General features: G+C 44.4%; 1 protein-coding gene across 7 annotated transcripts in view; it reads right to left on the bottom strand.

Annotated features, from left to right (window-relative positions):
• ABL2 (ABL proto-oncogene 2, non-receptor tyrosine kinase) overlaps positions 1-21156 on the bottom strand; it is a gene marked incomplete at its 5' end in the record, with an annotated part of 53302 nt that extends 32146 nt beyond the window's left edge. For 6 of the 7 annotated variants that reach the window (XR_014549874.1, XR_014549875.1, XR_014549876.1 and 3 more), the window contains one exon: positions 20916-21141. Coding sequence is in view for 4 of the 7 variants with exons in the window: in XM_083621553.1 (XP_083477679.1) it covers positions 20916-21141 (226 nt within the window). Of the gene's footprint in view, positions 1-20915 lie in introns of all 7 variants that reach the window. The other variant, XM_083621554.1, reaches the window with a different exon arrangement.
• Positions 21157-23292: the final 2136 nt, after the last annotated feature.

Here is a 23292-nt window from a genome sequence, read left to right as displayed (position 1 = left end):
ATATCTCCCTCTCAGTCTCCTGTTTTCCTGGGTAAACATACCAAATTTCCTCAACCGTTCTTCGTAAGGCTTGGTTTCCAGACCCTTGATCATCTTGGTTGCCCTCTTCTGCACATGTTCCAACCTGTCAACATCCTTAAATTGTGGGGTCCAGAACTGGACACATTACTCCAGGTGTGGTCTGACCAAGGCAGAATAGAGCGGGACTATTACTTCCCCTGGGACACTATATTTCTGTTGATGCAACCTAGAATAGCATTAGCTGAAGTTGTGTTTAGAGTGAATTGCTACCCTACAAACATGTCTGCTCCAAACAATGTAAAAGAAAGCACTCAGTAAAACAAACTGATTAGGGCTGAGCAGACATGGTTTTCTATCAGCTAAACATTGTGATATGCCAATATATCACAATGTCTGAAATAAGGATGGAACCACGTAGAGGCGAACGGAGTAATGTCCTGGCAAGCACTACTATTTAGGGGTCTAAAACAGATATATTTTTCTTACCTTTAGCATATTGTTACAACTATTATTTTATATTGCACAGAGCAACAGGGGAGGCAGGAATCACAAGAGAAGTGGTGACTGGCTATATGGTGTTTCCCACATCACAATTTTTTACATAGCACATGCACACATCATAATTTGCAATATATTTCCATGTTCATATTATGAAACCTTTACCATGATGTGGAATTCAAACTGATTTTGGACGATATATTGATACATCGCCCTGCCCTAATACCAATGTCTAAGGTCAAGGGCTTTCTATAAATGCAACCCCCTGGCAAGAACCCTCTTGGCAGGAGTGGGTTTTCCCCACCCAAAACCTTCCAGGGGTGCAGCCTCTCTTTCCGCCATGCAAGTCAATGCAGACATCACTACTACTGTATTTTTCGCTCCATAGGACGCACCGGACCATAGGACGCACAGACCATAGGAGGGGGAGAACAGGAAAAAAAATTCTCCCTCTCTCTGCTCAGCGCCCCTTCAGCGAAGCGGCAGGAGAAACGGAGCCCCTTCCATTTCTCCTCCCGCTTCACTGAAGGGGCGCTGCGCAGAGAGGGAAAACTGTGCAGCGCCTCTCCAGCGAAGCGAAGCCTGGAGAGCAAGAGGGATCGGTGTGCACCGACCCCTCTCGCTCTCCAGGCTTCAGGCGGCTATCCGCAAGCCTTCGGAGCACGGCGGGAACTCCTGCTGCACTCCGAAGACTTGCGGATAGCTGCCTGAAGCCCCCGGACTGCAGCGGGGGCTTCAGGCGGCTTCAGCGAAAGCAACGCAAAGCCTCCAGAGTGCAGGGCAGCTCTCCCTCTGCGCTTCGGAGGCTTTGCGTTGCTATCGCTGAAGCCAAGGAGCCTGCATTCGCTCCATAAGACGCACACACATTTCCCCTTAATTTTTGAAGGGAAAAAAGTGTGTCTTATAGAGCGAAAAATACAGTATTTGATTTTCCCAAAACAAAATAGTGGTGATGGTTCACAGGAACTTAGAAGCACTGCTTGCAGACATACTGGAATCAATTTCAACTGAAACAAACAAACAAAAATCAATGAAAAGACAAAACACTGAACCAGCAGGAAGAAACAAAGGTACTATGTAAAATAAAGCTAGAATCCACATGATTGTAGCTTTAGTCTGCAAATAAATGACCTTGCTTAGTATCCTTGCATGTGACCAGAGAGCCAGACAGGAATCTGTCTTGTCTTTCTGTACAGCATAATCATGTCTGTTTACAGACAAGTGTTCTGCACAAGTAAGTATACAACTAGACTGTGTAAAGGCTTAGTTGTAAAGCAACATATACTATTTGTTATGGCAACTTATTAATATGCATGCTTGCCTGGGAAATATATAAATTGCAAAATGGGAAAGTTACTTAGAGCAGTCTTGATTTAACTTAACCATTATGGTTCTCAACATCTGTTAAACGCTTGGGCTCCTCCTGGCCTTCCTGCAGGTCAAGGAGCACAGACCTGGACTTGAAATTGTGGCCTACTTCTCAGTAAGGCGGAACATTAAGCACTCAACCAGCTTCCTTCGCAAGTCAAGTGGAAGAAACAATCAAGGTTGATACCAAGTTAGGGGAAAGGGCCCACTTACTGTTATTTTAAGAGCCTTCCTCCCACACAGAGATGAACATGGCTGCTTATTACATCATTCCTTCCTGTTGCTACAGTGGTAGGAGGAATGCCATAAAGGAGTGGTCAGGACAGCATCAGCTGTTTGTCCTAGGAGGCCCCACTAACATTTGTCTCCACTACACCTGTCTTTGTGAGTTGACAGTCTTAAGTTTCAGATGTCTATATATCTCAGTTGAGCAAGAAGTTGAGCAAGAAGTTGAGCAAGAAGTTGAGCAAGAAGTTGAGCAAGAACCTATCATTAATAAAGAGCAAATGCAAGGTTTACTTGGTTTCTATATAAAGGCTCACATCCACTTAAAGTCAACGACATCATACCTTCCTTGGTTTCCCAGGGAAGCAAAGTCTCTCCAAGAGCTGTACTTGTCAATATACTAAGAAACATCCTTCTCCTAGTAAAAAGCAATTAAAGGAATTCAATTTAAATGTTTATGTCCTCCTTTGCTCCTGCCCTACAACTTGAAGAAATTCAACACAGTTAGTAAGGAAGATCGCCTTTCCCTTGCCATCAAGAGCAGAATGTGTTCTTATCCCTCAATACACAGTAATCTCTCTCTTGCCCAAAGACATCACTTCTTCTCTGCCCTGGTAGCAGGGACTTTTTCTGGTCAGTCAAACTGACAATATAATCCATTCCATAGGGAACAAAGTTGTGAAACTGACCGCCTGCTTTTTAAAACTGCTATAAATTATCTAATGTTAACAAAGGTAGGAGTGAGGGTCCCTTGATCCCCAGCCCCACTGGAATGACATGTGCATCTCACCACAACCACCACTAATTCAGGAGCAGGGATGCTCTGTCCTGCAACTCTCTCCTATTGAAATATGCCCTCTCTCTCCTCTCAAGCAAATCACATAGTCGAACATCATCTACTGGCTATATGCAATATCTGCAAGTATTTATGAATCGGACAAGGAATACAGGGTCAGAAAGCAGAAAACAAACACTTGCAAGCCATCATCACAGTAGCACAGGCACCAAGTGCCCAAGAGTTACACTTCCAACAGAGTTCACTGGAAATGCTCTGGAAATGCGGGGAAAGTGGGTCTTCCAGAGATCTGTCATTATGCTGCATTAAGCTGTGCTCTGGAGTCTTCTGAAGTTTCTGAAATCCCCCCATTTCTAATTATTGTTCCTCTTCTGATCAGCAAATATTTATTATAAAACAGTTTAGCAGGCCAAGTATTTTTGACTGGTGATATGTGACCCATACAGGAACTTCAGAGAATCAGAGAACGCAATAAGGCATGCCAATCTCCAAATGCATACAAATCAGACAAGAACCTGCCTCGTAGCACTTCCCAGGGATGCACCCGAGATCCCACAAGAGGAAGGTAAACGTAAAGCAACTAAAATTGCATAAGGCAGAGGAGAGGCCTCATTGTGTCTCCACTAAATAAGGAGAAAGGGAGCCCCCTTCCTTTCCCAGTCGGTTACAGGTTCAAAACATGCAAATAGTCGCTTCCACAGATGCACTTAGTTTATAATTGAAAACCTTGTACCACATTATTTTAAACTGCAAGTATGGATCTGCGCAATATCTGCTTTCCAACATCATAATGTAATACCAGATAAACTTTGCAATATGGCAGTATATTATGATGTCAGAAAGAAGGCAAGAAGGCTGTTGCTGGCCATGGAGATGATTAGCATCACCGTTGCACAGCTTCTGCCTCTTCCTGTTGAAGCTTGATTCATTTCAGAACAACTCTGGTAATAGCTATGGAGCCCAAAGATTTTCCCTCAAAAGTCTCCTGAATTTATGTGTATCTCTTCCACTGATATCCCATAGTTCTGCTCTCTTAACATCTCCCTTAAATATCTCTTGTGCCAGACCAAGGATGGGCTTCCAGATGCTGTTAGACTACAACTCCCATAATCCCTAATCACTGGCTAGGCTGGCTGGGACTCCTTCCAACACCATCTAGAGGGCCACAGATTAGCCACGCCAAGGGCAAAGACTGTAAAAAGATAGACATACATCACAGCAACTTGCATGTTATCAGGCAGCTTCCTTTAGTAATTAGAACCCCAAAATCTCCTGGGGCTACATATTCCTCCAAGTTATTTCATGCAACCTGAAAGGGACTCCAAACTTTAAACACTGTGGCAAATGGCGCAAAGGAAACACCTGCAATCGTTTTGATTTGTAGTTGAAATTATATTCTGTCACTTTGGTGGGGGTCTCAAATAACCCCCCATCACTGGCTTACAACATGCTGTCTGATAGTCTAGAATTGCTAAGGCCGCATTATAGCACAGACACATCTGCCTAAAGCAAAAAGTTAACCAAGCACAGAACTATTTGGTATAATAAAGAGGGCTTTGTTTCAAAATATGCCCAAAGTATTTTCTATTGAACACTGTTAAAAGGTCATTCCCATAGCAGCTTTAAAATCACAACTCTGGGGTTTTGCCAGTCTTTTCTCTCTTGACACCAGGATAGGAGCACACGAGCCAAACTATTCTAACCCCCGCCCCCCGCCCCCCAATTTTTCTTTATCTACCTGTATAGAAGACCAAGTACCACTCTGTGGTCCTGACTACAGCTATCATTAATTTCCTATGCACATGTGAAGAGGCTTCTATAAATGGCACACTGGCATGTTATTTAAGGTCTGCAGCATCCCCTAGTGGAAAAAGGGAGCAATTACCTATACATTGTATTTCAGTAGTTTTACAATCATGTAACCATTACGTCTACAGCTCTCTCAAATATGCAAATTAATACATCTTTTCTGCAAGTCAAAATATAATGTTCCCTAGGTAAGGGATGGGCGGAAGAAGACTATCTGCCCAGCTGATTTCCTAGCTGGTTCTCCACAGAAATCTTGTTACAAGTGGATCCAAAGATATCCTGCACTTCATGCTTCTGTGTGGAAGGATTCCGGAATTCTGCTAATGTCTTAGGCCATATTCTGTACTGCTCCAGAGGATTCCCTTCAGTGTTTTGGAGACGGGAGGTGGAGTTGGGCCAGCCAAGGAACTGCTGGATTCTAAGCTGATCTAGCTTCTGGCAATATAGGCCTTTCTGTTGCCTCAGACTAGAGATGGTGCAGAAAAAATAGGTGTAATCACTGCGCTTCCCCTTCCATTCTGACTGGCACAAGCACTAGATCAGGCATCCCCAAACTCAGCCCTCTAGATGTTTTGGGACTACAATTCCCACCATCCCTGACCACTGGTCCTGCTAGCTAGGGATGATGGGAGCTGTAGTCCCAAAACATCTGGAGGGCCGAGTTTGGGGGTGCCCGCACTAGATCTTTAAATGAAGTGCTAGCTGAACCACTCCTTTTAACCTTGCTGCTTCCATAGTGTTTGGATTCTGCTCTTAGCCTTATCAGTCCAAGCAAAGACTCATGAAATTGTGTCCGTCTACCTGCAGTAGTGGGACGCAGGTGGCGCTGTGGGTTAAACCACAGAGCCTAGGACTTGCCAATCAGAAGGTCGGTGGTTCGAATCCCTGCGACGGGGTGAGCTCCCGTTGCTTGGTCCCTGCTCCTGCCAACCTAGCAGTTCGAAAGCATGTCAAAGTGCAAGTAGATAAATAGGTACCGCTCCGGCAGGAAGGTAAACAGCGTTTCCGTGCGCTGCTCTGGTTCGTCAGAAGCGGCTTAGTCATGCTGGCCACATGACCCGAAAGCTGTACACAGGCTCCCTCGGCCAATAAAGTGAGATGAGCGCCGCAACCCCAGAGTCAGCCACAACTGGACCTAATGGTCAGGGGTCCCTTTACCTTTACCTGCAGTAGCAACCATACGCCAGAATGACCCTGCCTGCTGTTACTGCTGTTCACAGGCTTCCCAAGCAGCAGTATAAAAACAGAAATGGGATTCCAGTCAGTTTCACTGAGACCCACAAGTTTCTGAACGGCAAGAGTTATAGGGGAAGTCTCCTTAGTTCTACGGTGTTTAACAAATACAAATATCAAATGCAACTTTTATTATACAGGCACAGACCAGATAAAAAGTGTTTACCAAAGCAAATGGAGAAACTGAGTGAATATTCTGACAACACCTATTTGAAGACTTTGATATGGAGGGAGTGCCTGGAATACAATGGAGAAGAGTCCACAGCGCACAAGAAAACAGCTTGCTTCATCTTGTGAAATTACAGGGATAGGTCATGAAGGGTGAATAGAGGACTGCAACTTTTTCTCCTGGCTCCTTTGCTCATTAGGTGAATCCTGTCCCAAATGTTCAAATTCTCATATGCAGTCTTTGTTCTGCTTTCTATGGGTCCTGTCAGCACAAGCCCTATGGGAGAGCTTCTGCTAGCACAACAAGGTTCCCCTCTCCCCCTGGAACTGGTCTGGTGTGGGGGACTAAGAAAACCCCCAGAACAGTGCTTTGGAGTGGGGGGCCTATTCAGCCTGACACGCTGCAATGCTTGTGCTGACGGGATGTTTACCACAGTGTGATGTTAAATTCCACCCTCTGTTTCAAACTTGGTAAACAAGTTTAATATGATGATGTGGCTTAAATTAAAGCTGTCAGATGAAAAATTGCAACCCAATTTAAAATGTGCCAAAACAGCCAATAAGGAAACCGGAGTAGACCATATCACTGCTGTACCAGTAAAACACCAATAAACTATTATTACCACACTGAAGTTAAAACATATTTAGGATCAAGGTAATCTGCATGCAGTATTCTGGAGATTTACCAGAATAAAATTTCCTGAAAAGAAGAAACAAGCATAATGTGTAGTGCCCAAAATCAATTGAATTAAATCCAATAAAAACAACTCTATTCTTAGAAAGAAAACTGGGGGTTCTGATTCCACATCTTTAGAATCAGAAGACACCTTATAAAAACAAGTTTGGATTAAACTTTGCCAGCTGGGCTGATTAAAAAATGCCATTATAATTATTTATAATTAGAGATACCATATTTTGAGGAAGCTCTGATAAACTTAAAACTTCAGAAACCATGAGATTTCCACAACAGAGACGGCTAATGCAACAAAGCTTTGTGTAGTGGTTTACTAGTACTGCCAGAAACAAACCTCAAGGGATCTGTAATGTAGTTGGCTTCCCATTTATTCTAAATGAAATATCTTTAGAGACCATAATAGCATTAGCTTTTTAAATAAATTGAGCCATTGTGTAACCACAAGGCCAGACACTACAGATCAAAAGATAAACACTTATTGTGACGAGTGCCATTGTAAGCCAGTGGCAACTCCTTGCTGACTTCTGAAATATCTCTCACCTGCTCTATGACACGAAGTAAACGCTTACATATCTAAATACTCCCAGTTTCAACTCTCAGTTTAAATGATGGTGTATTTTATTTACTTGTTTGTTTACATTTAAAATCCATCTTTTATCATGGAACTGGAGGTCTCCCACTATGGAACTGACCAGACTCGGGCCTGCTTAGCTTTAGCAAGGTGGTGGCCTCATGTGCCCTCAGACCATACAAAAAACAACAACCCACAACTAATTACAACTTGATCTGTATGGTTATATTCATTAAGGTAATAACTGGGTGGCCGGCTAAAGGTAGGTACAGCATACACCGAAATGAAGTGAATAACCATTAGTTATTTCACAGTAATGCAGAAGCTGAACAGGAGAATTTGTATAAACAAAGGACACAGGTGTGGTTTTGAACAATCACTGTTCTGACGTCAAGGTCAGAAGAAGCACTTAGTAAAATGTCCCCTATATACTTGAGAAAACATTATACATAGTCAACGTGGTTGCTGGCATTTGTGGTGCCCTCCAGATATTGCTGGGTAAAACCTCAGCGCCTAGGACCTGCCAATCGCATGGTCGGCGGTTCGAATCCCCACGATGGGGTGAGCGCCTGCCAACCTAGCAGTTCGAAAGCACCCCCGGGTGCAAGTAGATAAATAGGGACCGCTTACTAGCGGGAAGGTAAATGGCGTTCCGTGTGCTGCGCTGGCTCGCCAGATGCAGCTTGTCACGCTGGCCACGTGACCCGGAAGTGTCTGCGGACAGCGCTGGCCCCCAGCCTCTTAAGTGAGATGGGCGCACAACCCTAGAGTCTGTCAAGACTGGCCCGTACGGGCAGGGGTAGCTTTACCTTTACCAGATATTGCTATGTGCCAATTACCATTATCACAGATTATTGGCTATATTGCTTGGGACCAATGGGAGTTGGGAGTCCAAAAACATCTGGATGGCACCATATTGGCTGCCCCTGTAAAGCACCATTCATTATCTAGCATGCTGGACTGCTCTGGCAAAGTAAGGTAATTGACTGCCAACACTAATCTTAAAACGGACATTCTCTGATTATGGAGACACTAGTTCTAGAAGAGGTTAGAACTGGTTGGATGTGGGTAACCTCTGGCCCATAGGTCAAACTACACCTGTCAGATGTCCTAATTCCCACCCACCTCCCACCTGCTGCAAACTGGATGTCATATCATTTCAATAAAAAATGTATTTGAAACACTGAAAAATGATTAAAAACCATAAAAAAAACTTTCAGAACATTTAAATGCAATGACGTATTTCAGTTACTAATTTCAAGGAAGCCATGGCCAAGTATCTTTTACCCACCGAATGAAAGTCAATAACGATGAGAGAGAGAGGCACCTCATGAGGAAGGCCATTCCACAAACAAGGAACCAACTCTGAAGGAGGCCTCAATTGGGAACTGCTATGTGCAACCAATCCCTGTCAAAAGCAGGGGTTGTAGCTGATAGGAATCTGCTTTTCAAGCCCAGCTTAAGTTCAAGGCAGGCTGCAAAGAAAGAAAGGAAACAATCAGGAGCGTACTCAAAGTCCACTCCCAATTCTGTCCTTTGAAGTTGGGTCGCCTAAGGGCCATCAAGTGGCTGGCAGGTGGGCTACACCATCCACTTGCAGAGGTGGACGGAGTTTCCTTATGACTTTTAAAGATGCATGACTCCTTATAGGGCCTTATGCTGCTAATATAAAATTCTGAATTAAGCACATTTCCAATAGTCTTGTTTTTATGTTTTACTTTTTCCAATAAGGTATGACAGAAAGATTCAAAGCTCTATAAATTATTCAACTAGTGGGCCTTTGCCCAACAGTGGAGACAATGAGCTGCAGCTAAATGTCAAGCCATGAGGTCAGCATCTATCTGCTTCCATACAAGTTTACTATCACCAGAAAAGAAGTGGGTGATCCCATAACCATCATAATGGCTGTGTTTACACACAACACTAAATCATGGCTTAGCTTTGTGAGAAGGAACCACAGCAAGCCTTGTGCTCATGCACTCCCCTGGGTTCAAACATCATGACAAACTCCAGCCAATCTAAAATGGAAGATCACCTTCCAAACTCCTCTGCATGGCCATGCTAAAGTAGTAGTACTATAGAACTACAGTGCTACCTCGGGTTACAGACGCTTCAGGTTACAGATGCTTCAGGTTACAGACTCTGCTAACCCAGAAATAGTACCTCAGGTTAAGAACTTTGCTTCAGGATAAGAACAGAAATCGTGTGATGGCGGCAGCGGGAGGCCCCATTAGCTAAAGTGGTACCTCAGGTTGAGAACAGTTTCAGGTTAAGAACGGACCTCCAGAACGAATTAGGTTCTTAACCCGAGGTACCACTGTACTGTGCCTGTAACAGTTCAGTTAGAAAAAGTAATGAATAACATTTCACAGAGATGCAAAAAAATTGGCTGGCCTTGATAGGATCATGCCCACAGGGGTGTCTTTGACACAACATTGAATTTCAAAGGAGTCTCTGAAGCACAATGCTAAAATCAAAGACAACCCTTTCCTCTCCCCCTCACCAGCTCAAGAGGAGAGTGCTGAGGACAGTCCATGTCATGCTACACTTGGGAAATTCTCTCCAGAGCTCATGGAAAATCTCCAGCCCTGCCTCCTTACCCTTCTGCCTGCGCAGCTGCAGCTACCTCCTCCTCCCAACAAGTGCATTGATCATGTGAGCCAGTACCTCCTCTCTTTCCATCACAAGCTGATGTTCTGTGCAACAACTATCATTGCCTACCTTGCAGATATCTCTTCTCCAATTGGGTATGACTGGAAGGTGTATGAGATGTGTTGAGAGAGAAGCAGCTCACACACGAAGCACTGGCTAGGAACAAGAGGGGCTAGAAATAGGTGGTGGTGGAAGCAACTGATATATGAGTATATATCAGCAGCAGACACACTGGAAGACAAGGTGAAAACGGGAGAAGCCTACCTAAGAATGTGAACATGGATCTGAAGGGAGAAGGGGTATCATGCACACCACAGGTTCTGGTGCACAGATTTGTGGACCCTTGCATTTGACAACAAATAAAAATATTATGGAATTTTCTTTGAGACTTTCCAAAGCCTGAACAGGCCTGTACTCATTAACAGTCTGGGTGAGAGAAGCTCTTTGGACAAACTTTATCAATAGACACACTTATCACAAAAATTCTTGCTGCCTTGAATCTGTCAAACAAGCACTGTCATCTGGGAGTGGATTGAAAGCATCTATAGCTTGTCTGCAGCCTGATCGCATACCAGAGTGATGGGCAAAATGAGAGTCCTGATAATGTACTGTTCACTGGTTTGTGTTAAACTGCTCAAATAAACAGACTACCTATGTGAGCTGTGTTAAGATGGGAGTTGTGAATTCACACAGAGCTGGTAGATTCAGTTTGTGTTCCCATGGAAAGGTCACTCTATATAGACAGTTATTTCCTTTAAAAACATTTTAATTGTACAAATATAAAATAAAAAGTGATCAGAGTCGGGATGAGCAGTGAAATGGTCCAGTTTGCTGATAACTCCAAATTAGGTGACCCTAATAAAAGATATCTCCAAACAAGATTTGCAAGCAGCAAAATGGCATGCAAGGTTCCTGTAAGAAGTTATGTGGTGATACACATTAGGGCCTGACTAAGATGGATCAAGAATTTGAAAATGTCGACAGCGTGTGGTGGCAATGAAAAAGATAGAAATTATTAGAAAGGAGGCTGAAAATCAAGCTGCCAGTATCATAATGCCCTTTATATGACTCTACAGTGCAGCTAGATTTGAAATAAAGCATACTGTTCTGGTCATCTCATCTCAATAGGGTACCACAGAGCTATAAAAAGCATAGAAGCTGGCAACCAAATAGCTAAGTGGAACCTTCATTTTCAAAGGTTGCATGCTACTGAAAAACAGATGCTGAGAGGGGGCCGGTAGCATGGGAGGACTATTGCCCTTCAAGCCTGTGATGTGTTTTCCAGAAGCATCTGGCGGGATACTGAGAGAAACAGAACACTGGGACTGGATGGAACTTTTGGTCTGATCTAGCAGGGCTCTTTTGGAGTACAGGATAAGCTGTACAATTCCTCTTACAGCATATACGTACAAGGCAAAAGAAGTTGGTTAGAGGCTGTGTAACAATATAAGAAGTTCCATTTTAAAAAAAATCTTATCAGCCATGGACTAAGCTAGCCACCAGTCTCAGCTCCCAATAATATTCACCTACTGTGTATGTGAAGTGGTTTGAACACATTAAAGGCCTTTATAAATGCTTTTATTGAACTTAAAGGTAAAGGTAAAGGTACTCCTGACTGTTAGGCCCAGTCGCGGATGACTCTGGGGTTGCGCGCTCATCTCGCTCTATAGGCCGAGGGAGCAGGCATTTGTCTGCAGACAGCTTCCGGGTCATGTGGCCAGCATGACTAAGCCGCTTCTGGCAAACCAGACCAGCGCATGGAAACGCCGTTTACCTTCCTGCCACAGCGGTACCTATTTATCTACTTGCACTTGACGTGCTTTTGAACTGCTAGGTGGGCAGGAGCTTAGCAGCACTTATTTCCAAGGATGCATAGTGTACATCGGATCAGGCTGCATAGCTCAAAAATAGGAAAACCGATCCTTCCTAACAGTCCAACAGTCAAAGCTAACTAGCAGGAATTAACTTAAAAACAGCTTTATTTCCTACCCTAAAAGCAAAATTCTACACATGTTAAAAGCAAGGTCCACTGAGGTCAATAAGCTTTACTACCTGGGTGTGTGCACCCACAATCAGATAACCAAATGCATGCCCTGCCAATCTCATCAGTATGTCTTACGGTTAAAAGTTTTATGATGCTGCACTATCAAATGGCGGGAAGCCCCAAAACCTATTGCCAGCATAATTTTCTATACCAATGTCAGAAAAAATAAAATAAAGAATGAAAGGATCCCATTGATACATATTAAAGGTTGTAATAATATGCACGCTGGCGTATGTGTCTATTTGTTTTTAGCTACTTTAGTCCATTGGCATGATTTAACTGTGTCTCTCAACAACAGACTGCTTTTGGAAGACCTTATTAAACCTACCCTTCAAGTTATCTTGTTTAACTTTCACATATACAAATACTACTAAAATCCCCGTCCCCACAAAAGGCATGAAACTGTCAATTCCTGCTGTATGAAAAGCTTGTACAAACATCAAGCCTCAAGTCCAGGAAGGAAATTTGGATGTGCACCCAGCATTATTACCAAGGAGCTTCTGCTTGGCCAACCACATCAGAGCTCCTTTTTCTCAGCCATATCCTATTTAGTATCTTACAGCAACTGCCATGCATTTCATCCAAAATGGATTACAAGTACAGTGGTACCTCGGGTTAAGTACTTAATTCATTCTGGAGGTCTGTTCTTAACCTGAAGCTGTTCTTAACCTGAAGCACCACTTTGGCTAATGGGGCCTCCCGCTGCCACCGTGCCACCGCCGCATGATTTCTGTTCTCATCCTGAAGCAAAGTTCTTAACCCGAGGTACTATTTCTGGGCTAGTGGAGTCTGTAACCTGAAGCATCTGTAACCCGAGGTACCACTTCATTAAGCACACAGCAAAGTATCTTTATTAAGCAAGTGGCAAAAAGTCACATAAAAGGTTTATCTATTGCTTGCACCACAACCTTGTTTTGGGAATAATACATTTGAGTAAATGGATACACACAGTTGGATGGATAAACACAGTTTTCACAAAAAGTCAACAAGTTAAACTGTCCAGTAATGCTTATTTCCCCAGCACTGTTTAAAAAGAAACCGAAATAATTATGTTTAAGTTTTGAGACTAGAGCCTGGAGTATCAGTGCTCCATAGGTTTTGGGGTATACGTAAGACCATACACAAAGTAGTGAACTGAGAAGCTCTGGGTCTTATGCTGGGATCTAGCCTAGCAAGTTACCATTATCTGTAAGCAATCAGGTCTCAGAACCTTCTTCAGGTACGGGGAATGGCGGTTTGCAAAATTCATTAGCAATTAGCAGACAATATGAAACTTACAGATTGAACTGAACACCCTGCTCTGTTCTAGACTGAGGTATATAAATTCTGACCTGACATCTAGGCTATTCTCCTTCTATGGTTGAATGTCGCAGCGGGGGGGGGGGGGGAGAGATAAGAGACTTCAGTGTTTATATAATACGGATGCACATTGTTTTTCAATTATAGAAAATTGATTACTGGACTGCCTAGGAATGAGAAGTGCTTGGGCCTTAAATTGTCTGTACTATCTGTTAGTGATGTATTCCAGAACATTCCTACTCTAGCAAAAAAGACAAACTATTCTCTCTTTGAGAGAAAAGGTGGGAGCATGAATTAATTGTGCTGCCATCTAAAACAGGAATTTTTGGGTAGTGCGGATCAGGCCACCAGAACCAAAAGAAGTTGCAGGTGCAATAAGAGAGAAAGAAGGGGTGCAGACCTAGATTGTAACTGGGGGAAGAGAAATTCTCCGGCCACTGAAAGTGATTTTCTGGCACTCTGAATGTTCCCAAGGTTTGGATTGGTGCCCAGGACAATTAAAACTGTTTAAATGCAAGAACACAGCATGAACAGCATTCAACATAATAGATTTTCTCCCAGCTGACAAAGTTTTCGTCTGAGGCATTAATTAGCTTTAGTTAAGATAGAACCATGCTCAACAGCCAAATCCAGAAGAGCCAGGATTTCTCTAAAGTGAAGCTGTAAATCTAATCCTACAGCTTAGAAGCAGCATCTTTAAATTATTATACAACTTCCAGCAAAAATAACTGAGTTCCATCAAAACTCTTGCCATCGTAACCAATACCTTTCATGTAAAACTAGTTTCCATTATCTCAAGCAAGACAAATCAATGAGGGAAATAGTACAAAGTAGGAGAAAACACTTTGGTAAACAGAACCATATACTACTTCTTATATACCTGTAAAGTGCTTCAGACAGGTAAGGTGGGATGGGAAGCAAGCTATTTTGTTCCAACATGCAGTCTATTGTGCCTGGCTCTATTACACGATGCATAATAGCTATACAAAGACATACTAACAAAAAGCATAATATAGAGATTTTTAGTTGGGCCCAATAAAGGCACTCTAACACACTTTCCATTTAAGGTTTCTGTGCTTGTGTATTTGTAGGCTCTATGCCCCACCTATAAAGCTAAGGGAAAGATGTTGGGAAGCAATCTTATCAGCTACTTTCTCCAGCTAATATCAACAAACTCCAAGATGAAAGGATAGAGCTAAGAACCCAGCATGTGAACAGAAGAGGATGCATGACATCCCCAATACAGTAGTGGAAAAGATGAAATGCTCTACATTCCTACCTGTGAAATACCGTACTTTCCCATGTATAAGATGAGTTTTTTTGCATTAAAAAATAAGTAAAAAATTGGGGGTCGGCTTGTACACGGAACATGGGCATCTGGGGGAATTTTTAAAATATTTAAGCATATGTCTGGGATTTTGGATTGGGCGGGCTGAGGCGGTCCCTCCTGCTGCGGTCCCCCCTTTCTCCCCCCTCTGGGCTGCATGCTGACGACTGGCTCGCCTCCTGAAGCCCCCACTGGCTCGACCAATGGATCAAGAGCAGCTGCCACCACCGCCGCTGAGAGCTGCCTCAGCTACCTCTCCTTGCCCTTCTTTCCTTTTTTCCCTCTTCCCCTCCCACCTTGCCCCCAGCTCAGTTTGCTCTCGATGGCATGGCCCGACGCAGAGCGGCCACTGCCTTCCCCTGACTCTTCCTTGGCATCCTGCTTGGGAGCAGGGAGCAGCTGCCACCGAGGGGGAGTGTGTGATGCCCCAGTCGCTGCCTTTGCTTCTGCACCACGGTGCACTGCATGCACCCCATGCTGGAAACTCTGAGGGTGATCGCCTTGATAAAGATCAACAACTTGCCACCGCCAATCATCCAGATTTTCACTTCTATTTTAGGGTTTCATTTTCTTAATTTTGGGTTCAAAAAAATAGGGGGCGTCTTATACATGGGAAAATACGGTACTCTGGGAACACTACAGCAGAGCCAAGCAGTGGATCACAGTACATAAAGAGACCACAGAGTAACCCTAGGATGATATACATGCTGAAGACAACCCTTCTGAGTAGAGTGGAAGGAAGCCACTTGTTCCCAGAAATGGAAGCAAATTCTTCCCTGTCTCTTGCATACATTACAAGCAGAATAGCAGGGTAGCAATACATTGAATGTTGCACTATTACAATATTTCCTTCTGTGCAAGCATCAGTTTGTCCTATGAAACAATCCCTCCTCTCCTCCCCCATGTGAATCTTTTGATCCCCCAGGGCCAAATTCAGGGACATGGTGGGGAGAGCAGGGAAATCCTGTCATGTAAGCAGGGCTTCCGCTGACGTGACTCAGCAGTTGAATCCCGTAAATGGATTCCATCCTTCAGACAGATCACAAACAGGTTTGACGTTAAGTATATATATTCAATTATATACTCAAGAGAACTGCACAGCTCCCTTAAATTTGTGTCTGTATCATGGATGTTTTCTAAATACATACTTTATGAATTTACGCTTTACATTTGTAGACGTTCATCTAAAAATATAGTGTGCAAGATGAACTTGCATGAAGGAGAAGCGTCCAGGTATCTTCTGTTCCTCACAAGTAACTAGTTTTAAATTTTCTGTGTTAACAACCTGGAGAACCTGGAGTTCTCAGGAGCTTTACAGTTTTAACATTTATTTTACTTGCTCTTATTTTTTATTGATGATGGGTGATTTTGATTATTTTTAGTTTGAGTTAAGTAATTTGGGATATGCAATTTGTATTATGTCCAACCCTGAGATCTACAATTATGAAGGCCAGGCCATAAATATGCATAATATATAAGCCTTGTGTGCCACACCTTGAAGAATAACGTTCTATTATGAACTATAATCCAGTTCATGCATCTGATAAAGCATTGCACCATAACAAAAATGGCTAATCTTTTAAGGTGCCACAAAACTTTTTATTGATCTTGCTGCAATAAACATAGCTACTCTACTGGAAACCTGAAATGAGTTAAATTTAAGACTAGAGTGAAGTAGGTACCATCTCAGAATCTTTGAAAGCCATCCACTACATCACATCCTCTGTTCTGCAAGTTGTTTCATCATATATACAAGACATCAGCGGTTGCTGTTAAGTACTGCAGTGATATTGGCCCAAACTAAGGTCATTGACAGGCTCCTTTGGAACTTACTGGCACAGTATTAGGCAGCTTTATAGTTTAGTTATCTGTTTTGTTGTGTTCATACTACTGGTAATTTTGATATTTTTGCACTGATTGTGCTGCGGCAATTGTCAGTTACTTTGGGCTTCTTTCTGGAAGGAAAAGCAGGGTACAAATGTGAAATGAAAATGAAACTTCAGAACTTACTCTTTGACCACGAAGACAATATTAGCTAGTGCTGAAGTGAACCCACAACTCTGGTTGAAGTTTCAAGGACAGCATGCTACCCAGTACTCAGCCTATACCCCTACACAGCTTGTGTACAACAATCCATGTGAACAACATTTTATTGCGAGTACAAGCAAAAACCACGACTTTGCAGGTGGAGCATGTCCAAAACATACGTGAAAACCTGACTACATTACTAACACGTCTCTGCCAAGAGCCCTGACACCTTGCCTTGGAACTCCAGCCACAAACACCCTCTAATCTGACAGTTGGGGTACACAGACAAAGAACCCCATACAAGTAAGTAAGAAAGGAAAGGCGATACAGTCAATGCAAAATATAGCTGCTGTAGCTGCCTGCCTCCACCTGCTTTATGGTTTTAACACTTTACCTCAAATAATAGGGAGAAGAGTATCCCACACAGAAGAAACAATCATCTCCACATGCAGGTAGAGATCTCTGTTGGCAAAGGCCAAGCCCTCCAATCCAACTGTAGCTGGTCAAACACTTGCTTTGCAAGTTCACAGCCCTGGTGCCTTGCATTACTGCCAGTGTTGGAGGCACTATTCAGGAACCACAGCCCCAGTGTATAGTATGTTGTTTCTAAACAGCCAGAGTTCAATTGCAACCACCAACTCAGAAGCCAGTGCACTCTCCACTTCCCCCATGTGTGGGGGGCAGTGGGTGGGGGGGATGGCTAAGGCATGACCACTGGCCAAGCACCACTTACTACTCTCTCTTGTACCTGTGCATGCAGGTTCAGCAGCGTTAGAAACTGAGATATGAAAGCTAGGAGCTAAATGGCACCTTAAACCTAGGTCATGGGCGCAACAACAGAATGTCTAGGTGCACTTTTCTATAACAAAAAAACCAACAAGGCTGAAAGTGAATGAACTGCAGCTAAAATATTGTGTTCATTTTTCACATGATCTAGTCTCCTTTCCAGTCTTCAGACAGTAGCTAGAAGCAGGGAGGCAGAAAAAGGTCCCTCTTTCCTTCCACTGCAGTTTTAATCTGAAATCTTAGGCGCAGTACTGCTCCCAGAGCTCAGAAACTGCTTGCGCTAATGAAATTCCCTGTCGCAAAATGCGCCTAGAACCATGGGAGCTTCGGACACCCGGTTCAAGGTCTATTTATTCCAAGTATTACTAGATACCCTTTCAATCTCTTCCCTTTACACTCCACAGGCCACACCCAGCTCCACACAGATCACAAGGAAGGCCCACCCCATGATCAGCAGTGACCAGAATGCCTCCTGCCTGTTCTGCCATGGACAATGACAACCTTACTGACTATCTAGACAGGAACCAGCACCTTGGAAAGCTTTAAGACAGATAGGTATGAAACAGGCAACAAAGAATTGGTGCCTGCTACTTTGGTGTCTGAAGGCCCAAGACACAGAAGCCCTGCTGGTTAACAACCCTACACATATCTTTTCAGAATCCATTACACCCTGGATAGTGTGGAATAAAGGATATGATTTTGCCACATGCTGGATGGGGATCTTTTTCCCCCACATGCTAGGAAGAGCTGAATTTGGCTGGCCTCAGCAGGTGAGAAGGTATGATGGGCTCATGATTAGTAGCCCAGGAAGCTATGTTGCTGATGTGTTGCGTGGCTTCTTCTGCCCTCTCTTTACGTTCAGTGCTCAAAAACAGTGCTTGAGCAGCCTAAGAAGATTCAAATCCCTATTGGTACATATGCCTGGGGACTGGGAGCAGCAGGGATATTTTTGTCTGTTCCATTGGGGATCATGGAACAGGGGCACTGTGGCATCATTGTGTGCGTTACAGGGAGGTGTTCCGGAAAATGTCCTCATCACTGCGAGTTCATTCACTCCCTCTTTGTGTAGGCGGCATTGCTGGCACATTTCCCCAATTGGTGCGCCTTGTTTGTGCTCCTGCTATTTTTGCACTGTTTGGGGGATTTTCCAAGTGGTACATTTTCCCACCCCCACTCTGCATTAAGTGGGTATATGATACAGCAGTTGTTACACAGCATCTCCCCTTCCACGCAAAGCATATTTGCCGTATGGAAGTGGCTCTGCAAATCCTGTACCAGCTACATCCTCCTTTCCTAGCAGTTTTCAAAGTGTGTTCCAGAGAATCCAAGAAATTATGAAATGGTTCCTCAATGAACCTTGGGCAAGTTTTTTTTAAAGTGACTTTTCCACCTATGCTCACTGGTGTATTCTACTCCATTTCATGCAGAAGAGAATGGTTGAGGAGCTGAGCAGATCTGGCCAGCACTCAACACAACTTTAGGGCATATCCCAGAATAATGTGTAAAGCACAGACGTCCACACGTGTCAATTCCACATGGATTTATTTATTTTTCAACATAGAAACTTTTAAAATCATAGTTGTAAGCTAGGGAACCTGCTGTATTCTGCCTACATAACCATAAACATAACCAAATACAACTCTCCTTGGTCAGGTACTTGCCATCCAGCTAAAGTAGTTCATGAAGCATCATACATATGGATCTCAATCAATCCATTTACAACAAAGACCGCTTGAACTTAAAAGAAATTATAGTCAAATGTGGTAAAAATCACAAGTAGTATTACAAATTACTGAAATTAAGATAAATTGGAAATCATCCTGAGGAGGGGTTCAGAGGCTTTCTGTTTTAGACTAACTGCAGCTTGTCATGAGTGGTATGCAACTAAGTTTTATTCGGAGTAAACCCATTGCTATTAATGGACCCAATTTAGACATGCTGATTAATTTTAATGTGTCTATTCTGAGTAAAACTCAGTTGAATACCACGCATTATACTGCAAAGTTGCTATCATGCTACATTAAGTTTGTCAGGAGATAATGAAAGAACAATAACAATATAAGTAGTCAATACTGCTTTTTTACCTTGATATGCAATGTGTTTCTTAATAGCATTACATCTCTCACAGACATACCCACAGCCTCCCAGCTACAGATGCTGACTTTTTCCTCAAGAGAGGACACACACAGTTCTCTTCTGCCCTCATCTCTGCTGGTAAAGGTCATCACAGAGCAGACTGTTACCCTAAGAGCAGAGCTGCCATCACAATGTCACCAAAGAATGCAGAAAGGAGCCCTGATAAACAGTGACCATAAGGTTCTAAAATAATGTAATGTCTTTGGCACCTTCTAGGCAATGCAACGCATATGTCAGTTGCCACAATTTGTGACAGGCACCTTAGGATAAGGTTCATCCTTACCAAAATTAACTTTATCAAGACAATCAGGAGATAGGGAAAGAAAAGGCAGCAACTGACAGAGCAAGGGTGAAGGTGAACCAGAAGATATATCAATAGACAAACAGATGCTGGCAGGAAGCACACACACAGAGACAAAATCAAAACGGGAGGACCTAAAGCCTGCTGTGGAAAACAGCCCAATTGCAGATAAAGCAAAGCATTTTGTTGCAATTTCTAAAACATATCTCACAACTATAGCAACACTACTAACACAGGCCATTCTAAAGGGATGCACGCCTTTGACCTACATCTGTAGCACCAGAACATTTAGATGACCTTAAACAACCAAATCACTCAAGTGTGTAGTAAACTTGAAAGCTGACCATATATACAAATATTCCAGGGGAATAACAAAAACTATGTATTCCAGAGAGGCAGCCTTGTTGTGTGCTGCAGCAAAAACAAAAAGAACACCTGGAAGAGGAATACATTTACTGTGGGAATAAGCTTTCGCCAGGTCGGTTTGCAGCCATGGGGGGATGGCTCACAAGCTGGAGAGACCCCAAAGTCAAGCACGAGCTAGGTCCGCAGAGGTTACCTACCAGTATGCCCTGCAACAGTTCAACTGGAGCCACAATCTTGGTTCAGAGCAGTATACCTGTCAAGGACAAGGTGCTGGGGGGGCGCATACAACAGGGAAGGGCTGCTGGCTTCCTGCTTGGCCGGTCCCTCCCCTCCAGGCGTCTAACAGGCCACTGCTGGGAACAACATGCTGGACCAGGAAGACCTTTGTCTGATGCAAGAGAGCAATTCTTCCTGTTGTGCTTTTTTGAGCGGGGCGGGTGTGCCTGCCCGCCCCCGCCCGCCCCGGAAAGGAGGGGGCTTCGCTCCCCGCCCCCAGCCCTCGCCTCGGCGCCACACCCACCCGCTCCCAGCATCTGCGGCAGCCTCCTCACCCCCGGTCTCTCCCCCCCCTCCCCGTTCCCTTCCCACCTTACCGTGCTGGGTGAAGATATTGAAGCCGCTCTCGGCCCCTCGCGGGGCGGCCACCTCTCGCCTCCGGCCGGCGGGCCTGGCTGCGCTGCCCCGGAGCCCCCTCGGCTGGGGCTGGGAAAGAGGCGGCGGCTGTTGCTGCTGCTGCTGCTGCTGCTGCGTCGCCACCGCCGGCTGCTGGAGCGCGGAGGAGGCGCCCGGCTCCCCGACGCGGCCCACCTGCTGGCCCATCCCCGTCCCCCGCCCGTCTCGGGCCCCCGCCACAGCCCTCGGCCGCCGCCTCGCGCTCACATGCCGCCGCCTGCGACGCTCCTCCAGCCGCGCCCGCCCAGGCCCGCTTCCCCACAGGGCTGCCCTGCCGCCGCCGCTTCCTCCTCCTCCTCGCCACCGCGCTCCGGACAGGCCCTCACGGACTCGCCCCCTCAACCCCCGCCGCCGCCATCTTGACCACAGAGCTGAGGGGGCGAGGGGCAGAGCGGCTCCTTCTCGCCCACCCTTCCCACCTCCGGTCCTCCAGGGGCGGCGATGGCTCCGCCTCCCGTCCGCGGCCCAACGGGAGACTCCGCCCCGCCCCGTCACGCGCACGCGCACGGGCGCGCCTCCGCTTCGCCAGGAGAACCGAACTTTAAAATGACGCCTAGGATAGCCGGGATAAAGAGCCAAATACATTTGATCATTATTATTCCTAATAGATGTTCCCTCAAGTATTGGGGGGGGAGTATTCTCATTATGCCATATTTTTAAAAACACATTTTAAGATTAATTAAAGTATTTATTTAATGCACTTTCTAACATAAAATCCATTCGAGAATAGAGGGAGAGGTTAGAAACATATTTTTCTCCTTTCTTGAAATGCTTTTGTGTGCTGCACCTTTCGGTTTGTTTGTTTTTAAATTGTTTTATTTTAATGGATGATAGTAATAGGAGATTTGAAGTGCAAGTAGATAAATAGGTACCCCTCCAGCGAGAAGGTAAACGGCGTTTCCGTGCGCTGCTCTGGTTCACCAGAAGCGGCTTAGTCATGCTGGCCACATGACCCGGAAGCTGTACGCCGGCTCCCTCTGCCAATAAAGCGAGATGAGCGCCGCAACCCCAGAGTCAGCCACAACTGGACCTAATGGTCAGGGGTCCCTTTATCTATATTTGTGTAAACGTTATCACCATTTTATTTGTATGCCACCTGTCCGTAGTTAAAACCAGTGGGGGGGTTTCTGGGAGTGCTCAACGGTACGCAACACCGGCACCTTTTTTTAATAGAAGAAAAACACTGGTTAAAAGTCTGGCACTTCCTGTAACAGCTTCGGGGTTGTTGTACCAGCACGGGTTTTTTTTTCCCTAGAAGAAAAGCACTGGTTAAAACCATGTTTAAAGCAGCTTTCAGCATGGGAAAAAATAATAACTACAAAAGTAGCCTTAAACAATAAGCAAAACACTTTTAAAAAGTACACAAAATTGACTAAGGAATCATAACATTATGATGACACATAAATCATAAGAATAGCTAAAAGTAAAGATACATAAAAAGTAGTATCAATAACAGCAACAAGACCCCACAGCAAACCCCGCTCAGCAGGACCCCAGCCCAAGACCTCTGGAGCTACATGGCACACTTCATCAAGCAGAATGTAAATGTAATTTTTTTGGTGTTTGCTCAGCTTTCAAAGCAGCTGCATTGACACCAGAGGGCATGTTGAAGATTTCACTGCGCAAGATCAGTGTGGGAGAGGAGGTGGAGAAAGCGCTTGGAGAAAAGCATACTCACAGGTGACAAGTTATGTTTTGAACATAATCATTTTGTCTGGCTGACTTCAGGTACGACCATGCTTAGCTCTTGACTGATATGATGTGTTAGCCTTTTGTTTATGCACCCAAACCAGTGCTGCTGGGAACTGAAGATTTTGGGCATAATCCAGCAAAACATAAATCACAACTAGCTCAAATTCCACGGAGTCTCCCAACAAGAGCTGCTCAAATAGAAAAGTCTTTCTGGATTGTACCACATACTGCCACATGGGGGGGGGATCTTACAAAAAATGGGCATGGTGGAGGGAAAAGTTGTCCAGAGTCCTTCCCCCTTGCATCTAGTTTTCTATCTGCAGGGAGGGTTTATTCCTTCATATGACTGAGCATTCATTTATATGTTCCCCTTACCAGCAGACAGTCCAGGAAATGTTTTGCCACAAGTTGTCTCAAAAGTCTTCTTGCAACTAACTTTTGCTGGATTTTGTCTTGGTTTCTCTTATTAATATCCATTCCTTGACCCCAAGGACTATGTCAGCTGGTAACACATAGCTCCTTCTTGGGGAATATAGTGCTCAACAATTGGTGGTTAAGCAACTGCAGGAACTCTTGGGTGACGCTGATTTTCTGGCCCTGTTTCAA

Source organism: Podarcis filfolensis (assembly GCF_964270895.1).
Source record: "Podarcis filfolensis genome assembly, chromosome: 6".
NCBI lineage: Eukaryota > Metazoa > Chordata > Lepidosauria > Squamata > Lacertidae > Podarcis > Podarcis filfolensis.
The sequence above is the reverse complement of the archived record's forward strand: the minus strand, read 5'-3'. Positions and strand labels throughout refer to the sequence as shown.